The sequence below is a fragment of the Bubalus bubalis genome, chromosome 2 (assembly GCF_019923935.1).
Source record: "Bubalus bubalis isolate 160015118507 breed Murrah chromosome 2, NDDB_SH_1, whole genome shotgun sequence".
Classification (NCBI taxonomy): domain Eukaryota; kingdom Metazoa; phylum Chordata; class Mammalia; order Artiodactyla; family Bovidae; genus Bubalus; species Bubalus bubalis.
This window is the reverse complement of record NC_059158.1, coordinates 183816199-183839259: the sequence shown is the minus strand read 5'-3', so window position 1 is coordinate 183839259 and position 23061 is coordinate 183816199. Positions and strand designations below refer to the sequence as shown.

At 41.2% G+C, this 23061-nt stretch overlaps 1 protein-coding gene across 17 annotated transcripts in view; it reads right to left on the bottom strand.

The window, feature by feature from the left end:
* EIF4G3 (eukaryotic translation initiation factor 4 gamma 3) overlaps window positions 1-23061 on the bottom strand; it is a 353112-nt gene that overhangs the window by 22611 nt on the left and 307440 nt on the right. For 8 of the 17 annotated variants that reach the window (XM_045164652.1, XM_045164651.1, XM_045164650.1 and 5 more), the window contains 7 exons: window positions 21774-21906; window positions 18825-18919; window positions 15544-15637; window positions 14519-14642; window positions 12019-12239; window positions 9522-9640; window positions 4825-4997 (listed from right to left, as the gene is read on the bottom strand). In XM_045164652.1, the coding sequence (XP_045020587.1) occupies window positions 4825-4997; window positions 9522-9640; window positions 12019-12239; window positions 14519-14642; window positions 15544-15637; window positions 18825-18919; window positions 21774-21906 (959 nt within the window). The remainder of the gene's footprint in view (window positions 1-4824; window positions 4998-9521; window positions 9641-12018; window positions 12240-14518; window positions 14643-15543; window positions 15638-18824; window positions 18920-21773; window positions 21907-23061) is intronic. The other 9 variants (XM_025278787.3, XM_044938154.2, XM_044938150.2 and 6 more) reach the window with 2 other exon arrangements.

Genomic DNA, 23061 nt, shown 5'->3' with positions numbered 1-23061 from the left:
AAGGGGATGGTTTGATCTTGTGTAAATGTTTTATATATACCAACTACTATGCTCAGAGTTGATAAAACATCTTTTAAGGAAAACTGCAAAGGATCTCAGCTTTGTTTATAAACCATCTGACACAGAGAGGCTATCTGAAACATCTGTCTAGTCTTTCTTATTCTTCAAGTAGCAATGTATGCTTTGGGCAGCTGTAGGAGAAACCACATATAGGGGACTGGAATGCAAAATAGGAAGTCAAAAACACCTGGGGTAACAGGCAAATTTGGCCTTGGAATACGGAATGAAGCAGGGCAAAGACTAATAAGAGTTTTGCCAAGAGAACACACTGGTCATAGCAAACACCCTCTTCCAACAACACAAGAGAAGACTCTGCACATGGACATCACCAGATGGTCAACACTGAAATCAGACTGATTATATTCTTTGCAGCCAAAGATGGAGAAGTTCTATACAGTCAGCAAAAAAAAAGACTGGGATCATGAACTCCTTATTGCCAAATTCAGACTTAAATTGAAGAAAGTAGGGAAAACCACTAGACCATTCAGGTATGACCTAAATCAAATCCCTTATGATTATACAGTGGAAGTGAGAAATAGATTTAAGGGACTAGATCTGATAGATAGAGTGTCTGATGAACTATGGAAGGAGGTTCATGACACTGTACAGGAGACAGAGATCAAGACCATCCCCATGGAAAAGAAATGCAGAAAATCAGAACAGCTGCTGAGGAGGCCTTACAAACAGCTGTGAAAAGAAGAGAAGCAAAAAGCAAAGGAGAAAAGGAAAGATATAAGCATCTGAATTGCAGAGTTCCAAAGAATAGCAAGGAGAGATAAGAAAGCCTTCTTCAGCGATCAATGCAAAGAAAGAGGGAAACAACAGAATGGGAAAGACTAGGGATCTCTTCAAGAAAATCAGAGATACCAAGGGAACATTTCATGCAAAGATGGGCTTGATAAAGGACAGAAATGGTATGGACCTAACAGAAGCAGAAGATATTAAGAAGAGGTGGCAGGAATACACAGAAGAACTGTACAAAAAAGATCTTCATGACCCAGATAATCACGATGGTGTGATCCCTCACCTAGAGACAGACATCCTGGAATGTGAAGTCAAGTGGGCCTTAGAAAGCATCACTACGAACAAAGCTAGTGGAGGTGATGGGATTCCAGTTGAGCTATTTCAAATCCTGAAAGATGATGCTGTGAAAGTGCTGCACTCAAATGCCAGCAAATTTGGAAAACTCAGCAGTGGCCACAGGACTGGAAAAGGTGAGTTTTCATTCCAATCCCAAAGAAAGGCAATGCCAAAGAATGCTCAAACTACCACACAATTGCACTCATCTCACACGCTAGTAAAGTAATGCTCAAAATTCTCCAAGCCAGGCTTCAGCAATACGTGAACCGTGAACTTCCAGATGTTCAAGCTGGTTTTAGAAAAGGCAGAGGAACAAGAGATCAAATTGCCAACATCCAATGGATCATCGAAAAAGCAAGAGAGTTCCAGAAAAACATCTATTTCTGCTTTATTGACTATGCCAAAGCCTTTGACTGTGTGGATCACAATAAACTATGGAAAATTCTTCAAGAGATGGGAATACCAGACCACCTGACCTGCCTCTTGAGAAACCTGTACGCAGGTCAGGAAGCAACAGTTAGAACTGGATATGGAATAACAGACTAGTTCCAAATAGGAAAAGGAGTATGTCAAGGCTGTATATTGTCACCCTGCTTATTTAACTTATATGCAGAGTACATCATGAGAAACGCTGGGCTGGAAGAAGCACAAGCTAGAATCAAGATTGCCGGGAGAAATATCAATAACCTCAGATATGCAGATGACACCACCCTTATGGCAGAAAGTGAAGAGGAGCTAAAGAGCCTCTTGATGAAAGTGAAAGAGGAGAGTGAAAAGGTTGGCTTAAAGCTCAATTCAGAAAACGAAGATCATGGCGTCTGGTCCCGTCACTTCATGGGAAATAGGTGGGGAAACAGTGGAAGCAGTGTCAGACTTTATTTTTTGGGGCTCCAAAATCACTGCAGATGGTGACTGCAGCCATGAAATTAAAAGACGCTTACTCCTTGGAAGGAAAGTTTTGACCAACCTAAATAGCATATTGAAAAGCAGAGACATTACTTTGCCAACAAAGGTCCGTCTAGTCAAGGCTATGGTTTTTCCAGTGGTCATGTATGGATGTGAGAGTTGGACTGTGAAGAAAGCTGAGCTCCGAAGAATTGATGCTTTTGAACTGTGGTGTTGGAGAAGACTCTTGAGAGTCCCTTGGACTGCAAGGAGATCCAACCAGTCCATTCTAAAGGGGATCAGTCCTGGGTGTTCATTGGAAGGACTGATGCTAAAGCTGAAACTCCAATACTTTGGCCACCTCATGCGAAGAGCTGACTCACTGGAAAAGACTCTGATGCTGGGAGGAACTGGGGGCAGGAGGAGAAGGGGACGGCAGAGGATGAGATGGCTGGATGGCATCATCAACTCGATAGACATCAGTTTGAGTAAACTCCGGGAGTTGGTGATAGACAGGGAGGCCTGGCGTGCTGCGATTCATGGGGTTGCAAAGAGTCGGACACGACTGAGCGACTGAATTGAACTGAGGAGAAACCGAAGATTAACCGTTGGCTGATCAGGGCCCAGTAAACTTGGAGGTCTTCTTTTTTGTTTTCCAGAATCATCACTGACTTGGGAAACTAGGCAGAAACGGCTTTAATTGTTCAGAAAGCATTGTGCTAGTCACTCAGTTGTGTCCGACTATTTGCAACCTCCATGGACCATCAGGCTCCTCTGTTCAAAGGATTTTACAGGCAAGAATACTGGAGTGGGTTGCCATTTCCTTCTCTAGAGGATCTTCCAAACCCAGGGATCGAACCTGGGGCTCCCACATTGCAGACAGATGCTCTACTTTCTGAGCCACCAGGGAAGCCACAATTGCTCAGAAGTTGGCATTTAAGCAGTATCAGCATCCAGAAAGCTGACACTGATGCTCCCCTCACAATGCTGAGTAAGGACAGAGATCTTTGGATACTGGGACTAAAAGAGATAGAAGACAGGGCATTTCGGTGGCTCCAATGAAATGGCTTCTCTGGACAATATGATCTATTGATAACTTAAGTTTCAGAAGTAACTGGCAAACTATGATTCAATGTGCAAGAAGGCTCTTTGTGGATACTAACATGGGGCTATTTCTTAGTTTCCACCTTAGAAAAAATTGCCAGAGCTTTCCATTTAGGAAGGAATAGGGATCTTCCTAGGGGTCTTGTCTAAGGATAACCTGGTTAGGTCTAACTAAGTATCAAAAGCTAGGTCAGAAGCTGCTGTGTTATCACGAGCTGCAGAGGAAGCAGGGACAGGGAAAGTGGAAGCAGCTACTGAGACACAGGTGTGCCCCTTTCGGTCTATATGAAACGTGGTTGTGGCAGTGTTGCCAACAGCCACAACAGCACCACTCCCAAAGCAAGTGTGGACACCGTGTCTGGACGTGATAATTTTTCCTCAGGGAAATGAAGATGTTCGAGATAGCCTGGAAACCAAGCTAGCACCTCACAACTTCAATCAAAGCCAATGAAGCTAGAACACACTCTGTGAGGGCTTTTCAGGGATGAATCAACTTCTGACTATAGTTTGAAGAAAGAGAGAAAATGGTAACTGGTAATGTAGCATTCTCATTTTCAAAATTTTCTGGTGAATATATCATAATATCTGGGCAAAAAGCAAATATTTATAAATTAACATAATAGTTATTATTAAAACTATAGTTCCAAGTTGGCTAGGGGCAGAACTCAATTTGTGAGGCTATAAATAACCTCATTTGCTCTTACTATTTATACGGGTTGGCTACTGGAGTGAGGGGGCCAAAGTTTCTTACTAAGTTAACTGAGTCAGATAGCCTTAATCTAGTCAAGTCACTGAATCAAGAGAAATCTACCTTATTGATGCAGTATAACTTTTTAATGATTCTAGGAACAAATATACATCTTCTGGGACCCTGAGGACAGTGCCATTATTCCTCAGAAAAATCAAATGAATAGTTATTCCTAGGTATATTCAACCCTGGCATTTAATAATTACACTATTCTAAGAGGTTGGCTATATCTGAGAGATATACGGTGGCATTTCATCATGTGCATTTAATTTATAAGACCACAAAAAAGATTTTGATTTTAAAACATAAGCCTGGGTAAGATTCTGTGATTGTACCACAAAGAACCTGATCCATGCATGCATCTGTGGATGATCACAAAGAGAACCAGACTCTGCGCACACAGGACTTAACACAAGTGGCAGCCAAGCTTCATCAACTTAGCCATCAAGAGAAATCGTAATGAAACCAGCCTGGATAAACCTAATCATCAACAACTGTGGAGTTACATATGCTTCTATTGGGGTAGAGTAGACAGACAAGCATTTCTTGGCCAAAATGAACCATGGTTTGAAGGATGAAGCTTTTTTGGTTTAATTTTCCAGAATTTTTATCACAAAGGAAAGCTTTTTTCTCAGGGTTTACATGTAGGCTGAGGAGGAGCTCCGAGTTTCTTGGCCATTAAGGGGGTCTGTTATGTGACTTGCCTCATAGTGTGTGTCTATCCACAATCAGATACAGAAAGTCAGAAAATAGCCACTAGCACAATCTATCAAACGCATCATATCAACCCACATACATACTGTCAATACAATATACAGCAACATACTACGGCAGATACGATTTTAACCTATGGAAACTGCTAAATACTTAAAAAGATATGTACTCTTAAAATTAACTACTATGAAAGAGCCTAGTAACTGACTACTACTGTTGAGTAGGATACTGACCCTCTGAAAAAGTCCTGTTTGCTGAGCTTTTCTGACTGCACCAGCTGATACAGTAACTGGCCCATGTGATCCCGGGTGATCTGGCTCCTTTCCAGGGTGGACTCCACTCCCGTCCTCACGAACACATGTTGCAAGCCCTGGGCGTTCAGCTCTTCCACACACTGCATGGCTTCCTGTTCAAACAGCAAATAAAAGCTTACTCCAAAATAAATAAGCTAACTCGAATTGCCAGAGTGTTAAAATAAGTTTAAAAACATTTACTTATGACAAAACTGGTAGGAGATAGTTTTCATATATATAAATAGCTAAACATTAATATAGCTCAGTAAAATGCAGGATAATATGGGCAATACTATTTAAAAATAAAAGTGCATCTTTATAAGGCTAATGTGTTTAGGTTAACATCTTCTTAAAGATCACTCAAAAGGCCAGAGCCAAAAATGTCTTTTTTTACACAACATGGATCTATATTATGATCACTCAGAAACTTGAAATGGTATATTATGAAATAATACTTAAACAGAAATTCGTGTCATGATTCAAAGGCCTTAATTCTGAGATAACTGAGGTAATTCTATCTCAGTATGTAATATTTGCAAAATCTTCAAAGAAAAATGTCTTCCTTTTATAGTCAAGTTGACATGGTTAGCTGAAGTACTAAAAATCTTTTAGGAAGATCTTGGGATATGGGGCTTGTAGATTGGTTCTTACCACGGGATGATCTGGCTAGGTCAGTATCTCTGTTCTGGACAATAAAAGCCTGGCAGCAGGGTCACTCAATCACCAATAGAGCAGTGTGCCTCCCTGCCCTCAGCTACCTCAACTTGTGTGAGTTCAAAATCCTGTGATTCAACATGTGACGAGAGCAGTTCTTGTGAGGGGGAAGATGCCTGTGAGAAGGGCAGTCTCCTGACAGAAGCCGCGAGTAAGGCAGGTCTAGGCATCTTCACCACTGTTATCTCCCCTCTGTTAAGTTATTTAATACCTCCTCCCATGTCAACTTTTTATCTAAAATATTTTCAAAATATAGAGAAATTAAAGAGTAATAAAAGGTACACTGACATACCTTTATTGCAATTTAATCAATTGCTGGTTTTCTTATATATGTATCTAAGAAATTCAACATTCACACAGTAACATCAACTAAATATCTGATATACAGTACATACTGGAATTTCCACAACTGTCCCCAAATGTCCAATATAGCTTTTTCATTGTTCTAGGATCCAACTGAAAACCCAACGTCACACGTCATGATGTCTCTCTACCTTTGTTTTTGGCCATGCTGCCCATCCTCCAGGATCTTAGTTCTCCAGCTAGGGATCAAACCCAGGGTCCTAGCAGTGAAAGCGCCAAGTTCCAAACACTGAACCGTCACAGAATTCTCTCTTTAGATTCTTCTCTCTCTTCTTCGTGTTTTCATGACACTGGCACTTTTAAGACAACTGTCACGTAAGACTGTTTCTTACATACACTTTACCCAGTCTGTCTGTTTCCAGCCGCATCTGTATCTCACGCACATTCATCGAAGGCTAAGTTACTACCCATCCTTCTAGCTTCCAGAATGGTGCTGCTTTCTACAGCTTATGCTTTTTATCCTTGTGGGGTTTTACCTCATTTTAAGCCTATCATCATTATTATAAAGCCTTTTCAGGAGAGAGTAAAAATGAAAGCAAATACTCAATGCTCAATATTATACCTGAAGTGATTGTCTTCCAATGAGAATTTAGTCACTGCATCTGCATACTGGGCCAACTAACTATATCATGGAACTACTAATACGAAGCTTCTAAGTTCACAGCAGTTCCTAATCTTACCCTTCTCCCTAGTTTCTAATGTTTTGTTTCTTGTTTTTGACCTCTAACCTGAAATGATACCTCCTAGAATCCCTGTGACTGGTTATCATACCATCTAATCTTACTTCTTTGCACTGAAACACTTTCTTTTTGTAGAAGCTGCTTATTTAGTTATTACCTATTTTTAGGACAGCTTTGTCTGTATCACCCACTAGAACATAAGCTCGGTGAAAGACCCATAAAAACAGATTATGCTATTCAGTACATATACCACAATATTTACAAGAAGTATTCCTTAAAATGGGCTTCCCTGGTAGCTCAGCTGATAAAGAACTCATCTGCAATGCAGGAAACTCCGGTTTGATTCCTGGTTTAGGAAGATCCCCTGGAGAAGGGATATGCTACCCACTCCAGTATTCTTGGGCTTCCCTGGTGGATCAGACAGTAAAGAATGTGCCTGCAACGTGGGAGACCTGGGTTCAATCCCTGGGTTGGGAAGATCCTCTGGAGGAGGGCACAGCAACTCACTCCAGTATTCTTGCCTGGAGAATCCCCATGGACAAAGGAGCCTGGTGGGCTAGAGTCCATGGGGTCGCAACAAGTTGGACACAACTGAGCAAATAACACACACACATGCATTCCTTAATGTGGGTAACACACTTCAGGTGCTCAACATATAGATCTCACAGAGGCTAAAAACACAAGGTGTGGAGTCAAATATGTTTGAACCCTGGTTTTGCCACTAACTTGCTATTGTGTGAGTTCAGGAATGTTACTTAATCTCTCAGCTTTGACTTCCTATCACAAGGTTACTGTGAGGACTGCATTTAATATATATAAGTACTTGGCATACTGCCAAACACAAAACACGGGCTCAATAAATACTCATTTGTATTACTGTTAACTATAGCACCTATTAAAATGTTTGGGAAAAATCTTTCTTACAATGAGCTCTGCAATAAGCCTTTAGCATGACACACCAATACCCAAAAGGTAGGAAGAAAAATAGCTTCTGTTCTGAAGCTGGAAGCTTGGATTTGAATCCTGAGTCTGCCATTTATCTGACAGTGAAAACAGTGTCAGACTTTATTTTTTGGGGCTCCAAAATCCCTGCAGATGGTGACTGCAGCCATGAAATTAAAAGACGCTTACTCCTTGGAAGAAAAGTTATGACCAACCTAGATAGCATATTGAAAAGCAGAGACATTACTTTGCCAACAAAGGTCCGTCTAGTCAAGGCTATCGTTTTCCCAGTGGTCATGTATGGATGTGAGAGTTGGACTATAAAGAAAGCTGAGCGCCGAAGAATTGATGCTTTTGAACTGTGGTGTTGGAGAAGACTCTTGAGAGTCCCTTGGACTGCAAAGAGATCCAACCAGTACATTCTAAAGGAGATCAGCCCTGGGTGTTCTTTGGAAGGAATGATGCTAAAGCTGAAACTCCAGTACTTTGGCCACCTCATGCGAAGAGTTGACTCACTGGAAAAGACTCTGATTCTGGGAGGGATTGGGGACAGGAGGAAAAGGGGACGACAGAGGATGAGATGGCTGGATGGCATCACCGACTCAATGCACGTGAGTTTGAGTGAACTCCGGGAGTTGGTGATGGATAGGGAGGCCTGGCGTGCTGTGATTCATGAGGTCACAAAGAGTCGGACACGACTGAGCGACTGAATTGAACTGAACTGAACTGAGAGCAAGTTACGTTACACCTTTGCACCTCAGCCTTCTTTTCTATTTTTCAATTTTATTTTACTTTTATTTTAATTAGAAGATAATTACTGTACAAAATTGTGATGGCTTCTGCCATACATCAATATGAATCAGCAATAGGTATACATATGCCCCCTTCCTCTTGCACCTCTAGCTGTGCTAGGGGCTTCCCTGGTGGCTCAGACAGTTAAAAACAAAAACAAAAAACTGTGCTGTCAATTTATAAGAATACTATTTATTTTCCAGGATTCTAACAAATCACAATATATGAAGTCTGTTCTTTGGATTATTCCAGTTAGTGTTCTTATTTTTGCTGCATTTTCAAGAGTACTTTCTGAAAAGTACTCTAACTTGCTCATGAGCAAAACCTTCCTATTTCTAAATTTTGGACAATTTCGGTAAGCTTTTACCAAAGCAAAAGTAGTTAATGTATCTGACAAATAATTTTAACAGATAAGCCTTTGATGACCCCAGATCCCTAAACCAGGTCCCATTATATGATCTCTCCTAAGATCCTACAGGTCTCCTAGCATTTATTTTAACCACAATTGAACACTTTGTGGACTTTATCTGTTCATGATCTGTCTCTAACTTAAGACTACAAGGCTCATGAAGTCAGGCAGTGTGTGTATCTTACTCACTGCTATCTTAAAATGAAGATCAGGAGAAGATTAAGGTTAAAGAAGGGCAAACTGAAAGCTACATCTTGAAATGTTTCACTTAGGCTGTCTGACCCCAACACATTACTCTCTTGTGCCTCAGTTTTTCCACTTATGAAGTAAAGAAAAAGTAATGTCAGCTGTACTTTAAAGTTACTATGAGAATGTTGATAAAAAGACAGGTAATATAAGGAGCCAGGAATTCCTCATAATGATAATGTGTTGTTTTTGTTCATTAATGTCAAAGTAAATTTGGTTATTCTGCAGTGGGGATGGATTGATACCCGCTCTCCCTCCCTGCCAGTTGATCCTGTGAACTACAGTATCAATATAAAAGAGCACACTGGGCAGGAATGTATCAGTTGTGCAAACTGAACCGAGCAGGGCTGAGATTACTCACTCTAGGTCTCATCAGTTCACAATAACTGATCTAGACCGAAACCAAATTACACTGTCTCCTGTAAAGTTACACTGTCTCCTATCACAGGTCTTTCTGCGCTGTTGCTTTCTTTTTAAAAATTGTTGTTTACCTTAAAATCATTAATGTGTAGAAACTCATCAATGATAGATTTGGACTTCCTCTCCATCTCTTCCTCTGACAACGCAGGCCTGTCAGAGGCTGATGTTACTGGAATTTCTGGTTTTGTCACTAGTGAGGATAAAATAGTGAGAAAGGAAAAATGACAAAAATTATCATTAAAATGGTAGAATTATGGTTGATAATATACATGTGCTGTTACTTTTTTTTTTTTTAAGTAAAGGCATTAAAACAGATACAAATTTGACAAAGCAAGCCACCTAAAAGTAGAATACAGAAACATGATTTTAGAATACACACATACTAAATAACTTCCTAGTCCACAACAGCTACAAAGGATTGAGACGTTGATAAATTTTTATAATTAGCACTTTTTGTTCTTTTAAAAAAATCAAGGTATAGTTGATTTACAGAATTATCTACAGTATTATATTAGCTTCAGGTACACAACACGGTGAAGGAATGTTTCCCTAGAGTATGCTGCATTTCCTTCCTGTATTTTGATTGCTCTCCACTGCTTCCACGATGGAGGGCATGCGAGGCCCGCTAAGTTGCACAGGCGTGCACAGAGCTACAGCCACACTGGCCTCTGCAGTTGCTTGAGTACGCCATGGCTCCACCGACGAATACTCTGTTCATGGTGCTCCTCCTACACGGAATGCTGTCTCTCTCTGCCCCTCGCCTGTCCCTCCCTGCAAACCTGTTTTAACTCCTCTTTCCTTCAGACCCGAGGGAAGCCTTCTCTAACATTCCCCTGTGTCTGGTAAGTGAGTACTCTCTTATAACTATGTTTCTTTCATAGTGTTTTTCTCATTTTGTACTTCTATACTGTCATGGTCCGTGTGAGGGTTGGAAAAGAATTTCCAGACATGAGGCAGAAGAGGAGCATAAAGTTTATTAGAGCGGGAGACGCTGTTATAACAGCAGGCCAGCTCAAGGAAGACCTGACCTTGAACAGTGGTCCTTAGTCCACTTTTATACCCAGGGTACAAGGAGTGGGCTAGGGGTCTTGGGGGTCATTTGCTGATTGGATGAGGCACGTATCCTGGGTGGGGGAAAAGTGAGGCAGATAACTTCTCCCTATGGGGCAGGAGGGGAGACAGGCGATACTGCTCAGGAGGACCTGAAATCCGTTAGTAGTTACACCACGGGGGAGGGAAGGACACTAGGGGTCTGGTTTTGCCGTTCCTGCATTCCAAGACCTTCCTTGGTTTTATCTGCTCTTTCGATCCTTGGGTTACCACATGTATCATCTTTCATGGGGTTATTTGATAAACTTCTTCTTGACCCAGGAGACAGAAGACCAAGAACGGGGACTGGTGCCCAGAAGTCACGAGGTGCTCAGGTGCATGTGGCAAATGAACAAATGACCCAGACAGTAAACGTGCAGAGGGCAGCTGTGCTACAGCGTCCACTACACACCAGACGCTCCTCATACCCTATCCTGTTAGGCTCCCAAACCACCCAGCATGCGGAAGAAAGCCACACGTCCTTAAAACTGAAAGATCTGAAGTCCTCATCAGTCGGGAAAAGACATTTCAATTTTCCTGTGAAATCCATTTAGAAACGACAGTTAAGAGACATAATTTAAATAGTGAAACAAAATTGAAAGGTAGGAAAATGTTACAAAACAACCAGCATTACTTCAGGATTAAGATTTAAAAACTTTTTCATCACTGTCATTATCATCATTAAGACATCTAATACCTTTTTGCAAGCTTTGTGTTTACCAGGTAATGTTCAAAGTATTTACATGTATTATCACTTTTAACCCTCACAATAACTACAGAATTAGTACACTTATTATCCCCATATAAGAGATGAGGAAACTGAAAATCAGATCGGTTCAACACATGAGGCAGTTTTTAGAGCACTACCTGAGTTGGTCCTCTAAGCACATACATGCTCAACATGTACAAAACCCACAGAGGTTCCAAGATGAAGGTAATAAAAGACCATCTGATACTTTCTCTCTGGTTTGCCCTGTGGTGGCCCAACAGTTTCAGGATTTTCATACATGTGAGGGGCGGTACACAGGATACCTTGGAGAAGGGAGGCTACCCACTCCAGTATTCTGGCCTAGAGAATTCCATGGACTGTATAGTCCATGGGGCTGCAAACGGTCAGACAGGACTGAGTAACTTTCACTTTTACTATTCACAAAGGATACACACTCTAATGCGCATGGGGGTACAATTTAGGGACGTTGGAAGAAATTCGTATTGCTCAAGATACAGCAAAAGGACCTCATCTTCATGGCTTTTAATAGTGAAAGGGGAAAATTTACAAACTGCTGAACAACGGATACCTGGGGAATGAGAACCGTAAGATTAGGAAGATATCCTTTAACTTTTAAAGCACTGGCTTGTGTGCTGTTAACATGTATTGATTCTTAAAATCTACTCAGGCACAAAGTCTCCTTGTCTTTTTCCCCTCCCAAATTGAAGGCCCCAGTCTTCACCTGTGCCTGTTTATACAGAGCCCCTCACCTGACTCCCTGGTCCTGCTTCGCTCCACCTCAGCGCTGCTCCTCTCCACGTCCATGCCTCCTGTGAGCTGCTTCACGGTCTCCAGCATCTCCCTCCGCTGTTCCTCCTGAGACTGATTGTCTAACAGGTCTTTACTACTGCCGCCCCTCATGAAAGTGTTCGGCCGAGCTGCTGCAGGCTGGAGGGGCTTGTCATTCTTCTCCCTGCCCGTGCTTCCGCGACTTAAAAGACAAAACAACACTTCTCAAAATAAAGACCACCTCCATTCCCTCTGTATTCAAATTATAAAACAACACCAAGACTTTCTAAAAGTATGCAGGAGAACTTTTCACAGACAACTTTAGATGTATGAGGCACCGATTACATGCCAAAGTATAATTATTTACATAAACAAGTAAAATCAGTGCTTTAACGAGATTAAGATGTGTTTTAGCTTTTCCTTAAATGTTAAAGGGATACCACTTGAAAATTTTAAATGCCAATTCCTTGTCTAAATTTTAAAAAATCTTTTAAGAAGAAAGACTGATGAGTGTATGAGCTAAGTGAGTGAAAGGGAAACAGAGTACCAAAATAATATGGTTTTACTGTCTTACAAACTTTACGATGATATTTATTCAGAAATTTCAAATACATGGAAAATATCTGAGGACCAAGTCATGGAAAGTTTTTGAATAGCCCAAATCACACACTACTTTCATTTTAGGAGAGAATCTTCCTGTCTTCCTACTCTTCTCTCAGACAATTCTAACCAGTGTGGCAAACACGTCCTCAGCTCAAGAGAGATCAGTAACGGTGAATTTAAAATGAGAAAAGGAAGACCTACAGGAAAGACAACAGTCTAATCACTATGCAGGAACAGACACAGTCCTCAAAGAGCACAGCCATCGGGGGACATTTATAGCAGGGCAAAGAGAGTACACCATGAGAAATGCTGGGCTGGAAGAAGCACAAGCTGGACTCAAGATTGCCAGGAGAAATAACAATAACCTCAGATATGCAGATGACACCACCCTTATGGCAGAAAGTGAAGAGGAACTCAAAAGCCTCGATGAAAGTGAAAGTGGAGAGTGAAAAAGTTGGCTTAAAGCTCAACATTCAGAAAACGAAGATCATGGCATCCTGTCCCATCACTTCATGGGAAATAGATGGGGAAACAGTGGAAATGTCAGACTTTATTTTTTGGGGCTCCAAAATCACTGCAGATGGTGACTGCAGCCACAAAGTTAAAAGACACTTACTCCTTGGAAGGAAAGTTATGACCAACCTAGATAGCATATTGAAAAGCAGAGACATTACTTTGCCAACAAAGGTCCGTCTAGTCAAGGCTATCTTTTCCCAGTGGTCATGTATGGATGTGCGAGTTGGACTGTGAAGAAAGCTGAGCGCCAAAGAGTTGATGCTTTTGAACCGTGGTGTTGGAGAAGACTCTTGAGAGTCCCTTGGACTGCAAGGAGATTCAACCAGTCCATTCTGAAGGAGATCAGCCCTGGGATTTCTTTGGAAGGAATGATGCTAAAGCTGAAACTCCAATACTTTGGCCACCTCATGCGAAGAGCTGACTCATTGGAAAAGACTCTGATGCTGGGAGGGATTGGGGGCAGGAGGAGAAGGGGACGACAGAGGATGAGATGGCTGGATGGCATCACTGACTCAATGGACGTGAGTCTGAGTGAACTCTGGGAGCTGGTGATGGACAGGGAGGCCTGGTGTGCTGCAGTTCATGGAGTCGCAGAGTCGGACACGACTGAGCAACTGCACTGAACTGAACTGAAAGAGCCACAAACACCTCAGGAACACAACTGATGCTCAATGACAATCTAGGTTACTGTTTAAAAGTTCACCTGTGCTATATTTTGTTTCAGAAGCCAAAGGAATAGTAATACAGCTTAGGAAACCCACCTAGTCACATTAATTTATAATAATAAAAAGCAAAAGTTTGAGAGGTTAAAGAAACTCAGTTCCAAAAGCACCTACATCAAAACATTTTATTCTGTCACTATACTACAGGTTCTCATCCACTCTGTGTAAACTAGCCAATGGAACACCTGACTGTACAAATCTTACAAAAATGAAAGTAGAAAGATAGCAGAATACAGAGTAGTGAAAAATAAAAGGCAACCTCAAATATAACTGCAAGAACAGTGTGACAGAGGGATCCATGGGTGGGCGGTCAGGCCCCTTCACTCAGCTTGAGGGCTGCAGCCTAAGGGTGCTAGTTTCTCTGGAGTGCCTGCAGCCTCACCTTGGGGAGCCCTGACACAAGCTCCCGGGGCTCGTTGGCTGGGCCTGGCTTTCTGAGTGGAGCAAGCTATTGGATATCCCTTCCACCTTATCTGAACTCCATAACTTCCTTATCTTGGAGGAAATCAACTTTAGTGATGAAATGAATCTACCCATAGGGATTATCATCAGAGACAGAGAGAGAGAGAGCGTGTGTTGTGTCGGACAGCCAGCCAGCCTGACAAGCAGGTCAATCTTTATTAATGTGCAGACTGCTTACCTAGTTAAGGTCCGCCGGGAATCAAACTCTAGAGGTGTGGATGACGTAGACCCTGAGGGTGCTGGAGGTTGCAAAGCAGAGAATCTGTTTAAACTGGAAGCACTTGATCTTAAGGCATCTATAGATATTAAGGAGTGAGAAAGAAATATAAATCACATGACTAAAATGCAGCTTCTAACTGATCTGCCTTCGTGCGGAAGGGCCCGAGGCCAGGCATTTCTAACGAGCATAACCAGCTGACGCCAATCTCCTGGTCCACAGACCATACTCTTAGAAGCACTGTTAGAAGGATTTTGTATGTAAAAAAGAATTTAGAAATATTTATTCATTACAACTATCTGCTGCTTTAAAAATATAACTAAATTATCCTAAGTAGGGCCTGAGAATGGTAAATAGGGGAAGAAAGAAGGCAAGCGAAACCAAAAGAAAATATTTCACTTAAAAAATGCTGTGATGTCACTTATGTAAAAGTATGGATGTGAGTTTAAGTGAGCAATTTAATTTAAAAGAAAAAAGGTCAAAATTATGTAATAGAAGGGAAATATGGGAAGGTTGTTAACAATGAAGTTTAATTGTTATGATCCAAGTATGTCAGTCCTAAAGTCAAGTCTCTCAAAATCTACTTCTGACATAGATTTTGAAAAATATTTTAATCGAATTCTTTTTTCTTTCACAACACCCTAAAGTTAAATGCTTCTGGGTAATAATATTACTTTTCTCAGTAATATGAGTTTCCATTTTAATTTGGAGTCCCAGTAACTTTTCTAATTATATTGAATTTAAAAAAGCAACAAAACAACAAAGGAATCAAACAGATTAAAGTTTTAAATAGTTTTTGAATTTAAAAAAGTTTTAAATATTCAAAATACTTAAGGATCCATACTGAGGCGGAAACCCTCAGTTATGTTAAGAGTGGGACACCAATAAATCTGGGCGTGATTAGTTTATAGATCTTGCACTAAAACGTAGGCTTGTGAAACGACTGCAGAACGCCAGCTTCTGGAGAAAGGACACTCCTCACTTACCGGTCTCGCTCGCCTTTGCTCCACCACTGCTGCCCTTTCCCCAGCTGCCCAGCTGCGCTTTAGGTACCAGCTGAATTTTCTCATCAATTGTGGGCTGCAATGTAAGGGATCATAAGTCAACAGTAGGAACTATTCTAGAAGAAGAGTTTATCTTCTCTTTTTTCTCCCCAGTGCAATAAAATCAATTTCAGTGACAAAATTTTGCTTGGAATGCCCATATACAAAACATAAGTTGGAGCTGTTCCCATTAAACTGGGATTCCTCTGGCCCTGGAAGAACTCTTTGGAATCCAGTGTCCACAAAATACAACTACTGGCCTGGAGAACACATTCAGATCCTTGAAGATGGTATGCCAATCTACTAAGCAGTTCCTAATGATTTCCCTCTTACAATGCCAAGGGATTTTAAAATGGAAAAAAAAAAGAAAGAGGAATATACAAATATTACAAAATTAACTCATTTATCTTTTCAAGTGACTGTTAGGCAACAGGTCAAAAGACCCAAAGATTTCACATTTTAACAAAGCCTAAAATAGGTTGGGGCAGGGAAGGAGAGGTGAGACAGGCGCAGGGTTCAGTAAAGGCGAACAAGAGAGAAGAGAGGAACATGTTAGACGAGGAGTTAGAGTGCCTGATACCTCTCAGATTTAACTCTCCCAGTACAACTTCAGCACAAATGCAGAGAGTACCTCATAAAATGCACACCACAAAACAAACGCTGTAAGGCAGATCCTAGCAAAGGCACTACTATGTTCTGACACTGCGGCTTGCTATATGTAGTTAATAGTTAACAGTGAATCTCCTTAATGGTTTTGAGCTTTTAATATTTATATAGAGTACCAACAGTATAACTGTCTGAATACACACATTTCTTTTAATTTATATATTTTTTAAAATATTAAGGAAATAATGTTGTAGGCTTAATACCAACAATTCCTTTTTATAGTGCCCATGCACAGAAACAATATTTAAAACGCAGACAAATGATTTTAGTTAAAATTGTCTCTTGCTGGAAATGGAAGCGTATGGGAATCAAGTTGTATTCAGCAATGGAATTCCTTCTTTGGGACATAAACAACTGGAAGAATGCACCAGAGTCTTAGAAAACAGGATCCTGGCTGATACATCAAGAGAGATCCAGAGAGGGAATGCTCCATCCTGAAGCAATGCTTTGACAAAACTGTAAGGATGCTAACGACACAGCTCATCTTCTATTTGATATCTTCATTGTGAGCTTTAGACTGTCTTTAGTATCCTCCTGGCAGGCTGCCAATTTCAGATCTATTAAAGTGTTACAAGTAAGGATCAAATTGCACTTGCAAGTGGTTTGCAAAACCCAGTGGGCTTAGAAGTTTCCACTTTTACAAAATGTAATTCCACTTTCTCTGTGTTCTCCAAGGTTCTCTTCACTCTACATATAGTGATCAACTTCTACTGCTGAAAACATCTGCAAGGAGAAAATTCTTTCCTCTTACTGCCCATTGACTCTCAAGAGAAGGAAGTAGGGTCCAGTAAATCTTTATCACAGAATAATTTCTGGTAGGTCTTCTGTGATTTCTTTTATGCCTTAGATATAGCAAACCATTCATTCCTTTCATGGTAAAACTTAAAAAGGCACTTTCTCTCCTTCCTTAGAGCTAAGGATCAGAACAGATCAGATTAGTTGCTCAGTCGTGTCTGACTCTTTGCGACCCCATGAATCGCAGCACGCCAGGCCTCCCTGTCCATCATCAAATCCCGGAGTTCACTCAGACTCATGTCCATCGAGTCAGTGATGCCATCCAGCCATCTCATCCTCTGTCGTCCCCTTCTCTTCTTGTCCCCAATCCCTCCCAGCATCAGAGTCTTTTCCAATGAGTCAACTCTTCGCATGAGGTGGCCAAAGTACTGGAGTTTCAGCTTCAACATCAGTCCTTCCAAAGAAATCCCAGGGCTGATCTCCTTCAGAATGGACTGGTTGGATCTCCTTGCAGTCCAGGGGACTCTCAAGAGTCTTCTCCAACACCACAGTTCAAAAGCATCAATTCTTCGGAGCTCAGCTTTCTTCACAGTCCAACTCTCACATCCATACATGACCACAGGAAAAACCATAGCCTTGACTAGACGAACCTTTGTTGGCAAAGTAATGTCTCTGCTTTTGAATATGCTGTCTAGGTTGGTCATAACTTTCCTTCCAAGGACTAAGCGTCTTCTAATTTCATGGCTGCAGTCACCATCTGCAGCCATTTTGGAGCCCAGAAAAATAAAGTCTGACAATGTTTCCACTGTTTCCCTATCTATTTCCCATGAAGTGATGGGACCGGATGCCATGATTTTCGTTTTCTGAATGTTGAGCTTTAAGCCAACTTTTTCACTCTCCACTTTCACTTTCATCGAGGCTTTTGAGTTCCTCTTCACTTTCTGCCATAAGGGTGGTGTCATCTGCATATCTGAGGTGATTGAGATTTCTCCCAGCAATCTTGATTCCAGCTTGTGCTTCTTCCAGCCCAGCGTTTCTCATGATGTACTCTGCATAGAAGTTAAATAAGCAGGGTGACAATATACAGCCTTGACGAACTCCTTTTCCTATTTGGAACCAGTCTGTTGTTCCATGTCCAGTTCTAACTGTTGCTTCCTGACCTGCATAAAGGTTTCTCAAGAGGCAGATCAGGTGGTCTAGTATTCCCATCTCTTTCAGAATTTTCCACAGTTGATTGTGATCCACACAGTCAAAGGCTTTGGCATAGTCAATAAAGCAGAAATAGATGTTTTTCTGGAACTCTCTTGCTTTTTCGATGATCCAGCGGATGTTGGCAATTTGATCTCTGGTTCCTCTGCCTTTTCTAAAACCAGCTTGAACATCAGGAAGTTCATGGTTCACATATTGCTGAAGCCTGGCTTGGAGAATTTTGAGCATTACTTTACTAGCGTGTGAGATGAGTGCAAGAGCTAAGGATACAATGTATAAAAACTTGCAATTTACTATGGCTTCTCAAGAACTTTTGTTACCATCTCTCCTATACTAAGTATCTCATACCTTTAAGAATTAACCTAGTCAATTTAATAAGCCTTAGTAAACCTAACTAATCTAGTCCTTCTTAGTTAACACTCATACAAATAAAAAGGACTAATTCCAGGACGACTAGGAAAGAATACACTTACTAAGGTTGCCCTGCAGAAATGCATCTGCAATAAAAAACAACTACCTGGTAAAATGTGTAATATGGCTGTTTTATGTAGGAAGTAATTTTGAGAGTCATGTTTTTGAGACTATTTGAAGTTGTTCTTAAATGTCACACTCACCTTAGTGATTTTCAGAAATTTTGAGGGGTCCAATACCCGACTATTCTTGGCCCCTTGAACAGTGTTCCACCCACCTTCATCCACTCTCTGGACACCTGCAGGAAAAACAGAGTGAGCCAGACTCTCATCTGTCTCAAATCAGTTTGACAATGAAAGGGTGAGCAATCTTTTCAACTCAGCAGTTCCAATCAAAACCCAGGAAAAAGACAAAAGAAACTGTGAAAGCACTGCTGACGGTCTCCTTACCACCCACAACATGAAAATTTCAAGCAGAAGCACTCTACTGGTATCCATCTCTCATAAAACATTACTGACCTGGAAGAAACCAACTCATAGAAATGAACAAGGATTTAGTGCTAGACTAATCCTCCCTAAGGGGGGCCAAATCTAATGTGTATAGAGTTAATGATGAGAATACTTTGGGAGAAATAAGATGGAAATAATTTATTCCAAAGTTTATTTCACTTAATGATGTTATAAGACACTATGGTTTGATCATTCCCTTAAAACCTGCTTCTCTAAACTTTCAGGCACTGAGAGGCAGAAAACTTTGACTCCTCTTTCTCACACATTGCGCTTAATTTGTCAGCAAATCTTGTCAGTTCAACCTTTTCAATATATTCAGCATCTAGCCCTCCCTTCTAACCACTACTAACACTACAAATTTGGTTAAGCCAGCAATAAGCCTCAACTGGTATAAAAACATCATTACTGGCTTCCTGCTTCATCCTCACCATTTATCATCATGGCAGCCAGTGTGGCCCTAGTAAATTATGAGTCAGGTCTTGTCACTTCTTTGGTCAAAACACTTCTGTTATCTATTTCATTGTGAGAATAAGACAGACTCCTTATAAATGGTTTATCTCCTCTAAGTAATCTGGCCCCTGCCTCTCAGACCCCATCTCCTACCAGTCTCCCCCCATAACCTTTGCTCTAGCCACACTGACCTTTTTGCTGATGCTTGAAAAGGCTGCTTCAGGGCATTTGTACTTACTATCCCCTTTTCTAACACCCACTTCCCCAGATATCCACATGAATTAACTCCTTCCTTACTTCATTCAGTCTTTGCTCAAACAACACCAACTTAAATAGGCTTCCCAATCTTCCTAATATAAAACTGCAACCTCTCTACTCATCAAACCTTGCATTCCTACTTCTCTGTTTTAGTTTTTCTATAGCACATATCTGACAAACTTATATATTTAAGTATTTGTTCCCCTCTGTTCCTCCTAAGATGTGAGCTGTAGGAAGCAATGGACTTTGTCTCTCTTGTTAAGTGACAAGCACTCAATAAATATTTACTGAATGAAAGACCACCAAACTGTCTAAAAGCTTTTTTAATCCTCACATGCTTCTTGATTTTCTCTTTGCTAAGTGATACTAATGGTCATGAACACGCTTGATTATTCCTTGCTCCTGTAGAATGGAAAAGCACCCTTTCTTCTCTGGTGGAGTCATCTCTCAGAACTTCACTATGAGTATACAGTGTCTCTGATAAATAACAGGTCACAGCTATCGAATATTTAGTAGGTGTCAGTTGCTATGCTAAACACTTTACCTATCTCATTTCAGCCTCACAAATCCTAGGTACTATTATTCGATCAATTTTATAGATTAAGTGACTTGTGCAAGGTCACGCAGCTAGGATGCAGGAGAGCTGAAACTCACACCAAGACAGTTTGGCTCCAGAGTCTATGCCCTCAACCTCTATGCTAATATGACCCGGTCACCATCTGAGCACTTCATAGCACAGTGGATGAGCGTTCCCATTTGGATGTCATCTCAGAAGAAACAAGCTTATAAGAAAAATGATCATTTCCTTTCCTTTCTGAAAAAAGTTTCTTCTTTCAATGTTCCTAAACTGAGTCTACAGAATTTTCTATTTTCTCAGGTGTGAAATGCTTACTATTTCACCTTATTTTTCTGTTTCTTCCTTTTTGTTTTTATCACTACCAAGTTTTAACCTCCTTCCACATAGGATTTCAACTGACAACAGCATTTCTGAGTTTGGTATACCCTTCATCATGTGACGAGCAATGCTGTCAGCGCTGTTCAGCTGCTAAGCTGTGTCTGCCTCGGTGTGAACCCATGGACTTACACTGCGCTAGGCCTCCCTGTCCTTCACTATCTCCCAGAGCTTGCTCAAACCCATGCCCATGGAGTCTGTGATGCCATTCAGCCATCGCACCCTCTGCCGCCCCCTTCCCCTCCTGCCCGCAGTCTCTCCCAGCAGCAGCGTCTTCTCCAGTGAGCAGCACACCCCTTTTACTGATGTGCACCCAGCCTGTCATCACGCCTTTGCTCAAAAGCATGCGGCAGCTCCTCAGTGTCAGCTCAAGCCCGAGTTCCTGATTTGGGTCCACTCTTCTCGGCATTTTTTCAATCCTTCTCAACACTGAAATTTTAGTCTAATCAGGCTTATTTATTCCTCTTTACAGTATATATTTACTTTAGTTTCATGACTACAATTTTTCCATCCTTTCCAAATACTGGCCATCTACCAATGCCCAGTTCAAGTGCCCCTTTCCTCCAGGCTGCTATCCCACCTGTTCTGAGTTTTAACAGCCTGAGTGGAGAGTACATTTCATAATTGATAGTATCTTCCGTTTGCTTGAAAACATTCCCTTTATTAGTTCTGGCTTCCAGAGGGAAGGAGATGTATCTTCTACTTCTTTTTATATCCCTCACCTATACTGAGTATACAGAAGATGCTCAATGAAGTCTTGCTGATTGCTGACTTTGGAGTAGTCAAAGAAATAATATGTACTTCCCACATTCTGTTTTTACACAACCACCAGTCTCCAGGTGACGCCGTTTCACTTACCAATCACCATTCTCTTCTTTGGGTCAGTCTTTCCGCTCTCATTTCACATCTAAATATAAAATTCTTAACATATTCATCCCTCAAACTCCCAAGTTCTCTAACGCCCGGTAGACTCCACCCCTCACCTGGTCTTCTCTTCTCTTTGGTCATGAGTTGTTGGACCTTCCTCTGCTCTTCCTGTTCTTCTATTTTAGCTTCTTTGTGAATCTGTTCAATAGTTTTAGGCCCCTGATCTGCGCGTCGTGATACCCAATTACACTATAAAAGGAGAAAATCAGGATGTCAGCCAGATAAATAAAATAGAAAGGAAACTTTAGAAAAATCTATTTTATACTTTCACGGCTAGAAAAGCATAGCATACACATGAACCTGGACCTATGGCAGGTTCAACCACCTCACAGATGGCTCTACGTGCAGCTCAGATGTTAGCGCTAAATACTGAAACCTGTCTCAATCCACTGAGTTACTCTATACAAAAGCCAGTGGATAGAAACACAGAGTGAAAGAACGGCCCAACTATCTGTCTACCCATCCACCTACCTACCCACCTTTGTACTTTTGAAAGGAAAGACAAGAGGAATCAAGAAAGGTCAGGACTTTTGGCCTTGACCCAGTCGGATATATTGCTACTCAGTTCACACCACACTCCACTGGAGCCCCACATCGAGGATGACTAGCATTTTCCTTCTTCGCATATCAAGGTTATGGTGTCTACACAAAATGCCACAATCACTCTAAGCTCCAGTTATCCTCTCTGCTAAGGGTAAGACAAGCTGTCTCCTTCAAGTGACACTTCTTCCAGTCCTTCCCTTCTGAGCTACAGTCTCAATATCTGATACAAATATGCGTGACTGAAGGAAGAGGCAGAGCAATTTTTAACATTTACTTATATTCGTTTGAGGCAAGAATGGCAAATAGATTTAAATCAGCATTCAAAATTCTGATCAACGGGTAGTGGCTCTGTTAATAAGAAGGGCCCTGAGGCCCCATCCCAGCGAGTAGGATAGAGAGCCGCCACCAATGCTTCCTGCTCTGAGTGCAGGGCAGGGTAGGCGGGGGGCCTGTGTTCACTGCGTCTATCTTAGGGTCAGTGGCGGTGTATTTCCTCTAGGAGTTGACAAGGTGGTAGTGGTGAAAACTATACTTAGTATGACAAAGGAGGAAAAAAGCAGCAGAACAAGAGAGTATACAGGAAAAACAACAGAGAGGAAAACATCTACATCTCCTGTGAGCTGGTCACACAGATAACCACTGAATCTTTATAACACACCTGCAAGGGAGACAACGTCACCACTTCAGAGACTACAATGTAAGGCTCAGGGAAGAAAAATACATTGATTTTGAAGATGAGAATTCTTGATTATTTAGCATGCTAAGATTAAATTTAAATGACCATAGTTTGAAATCAGGATG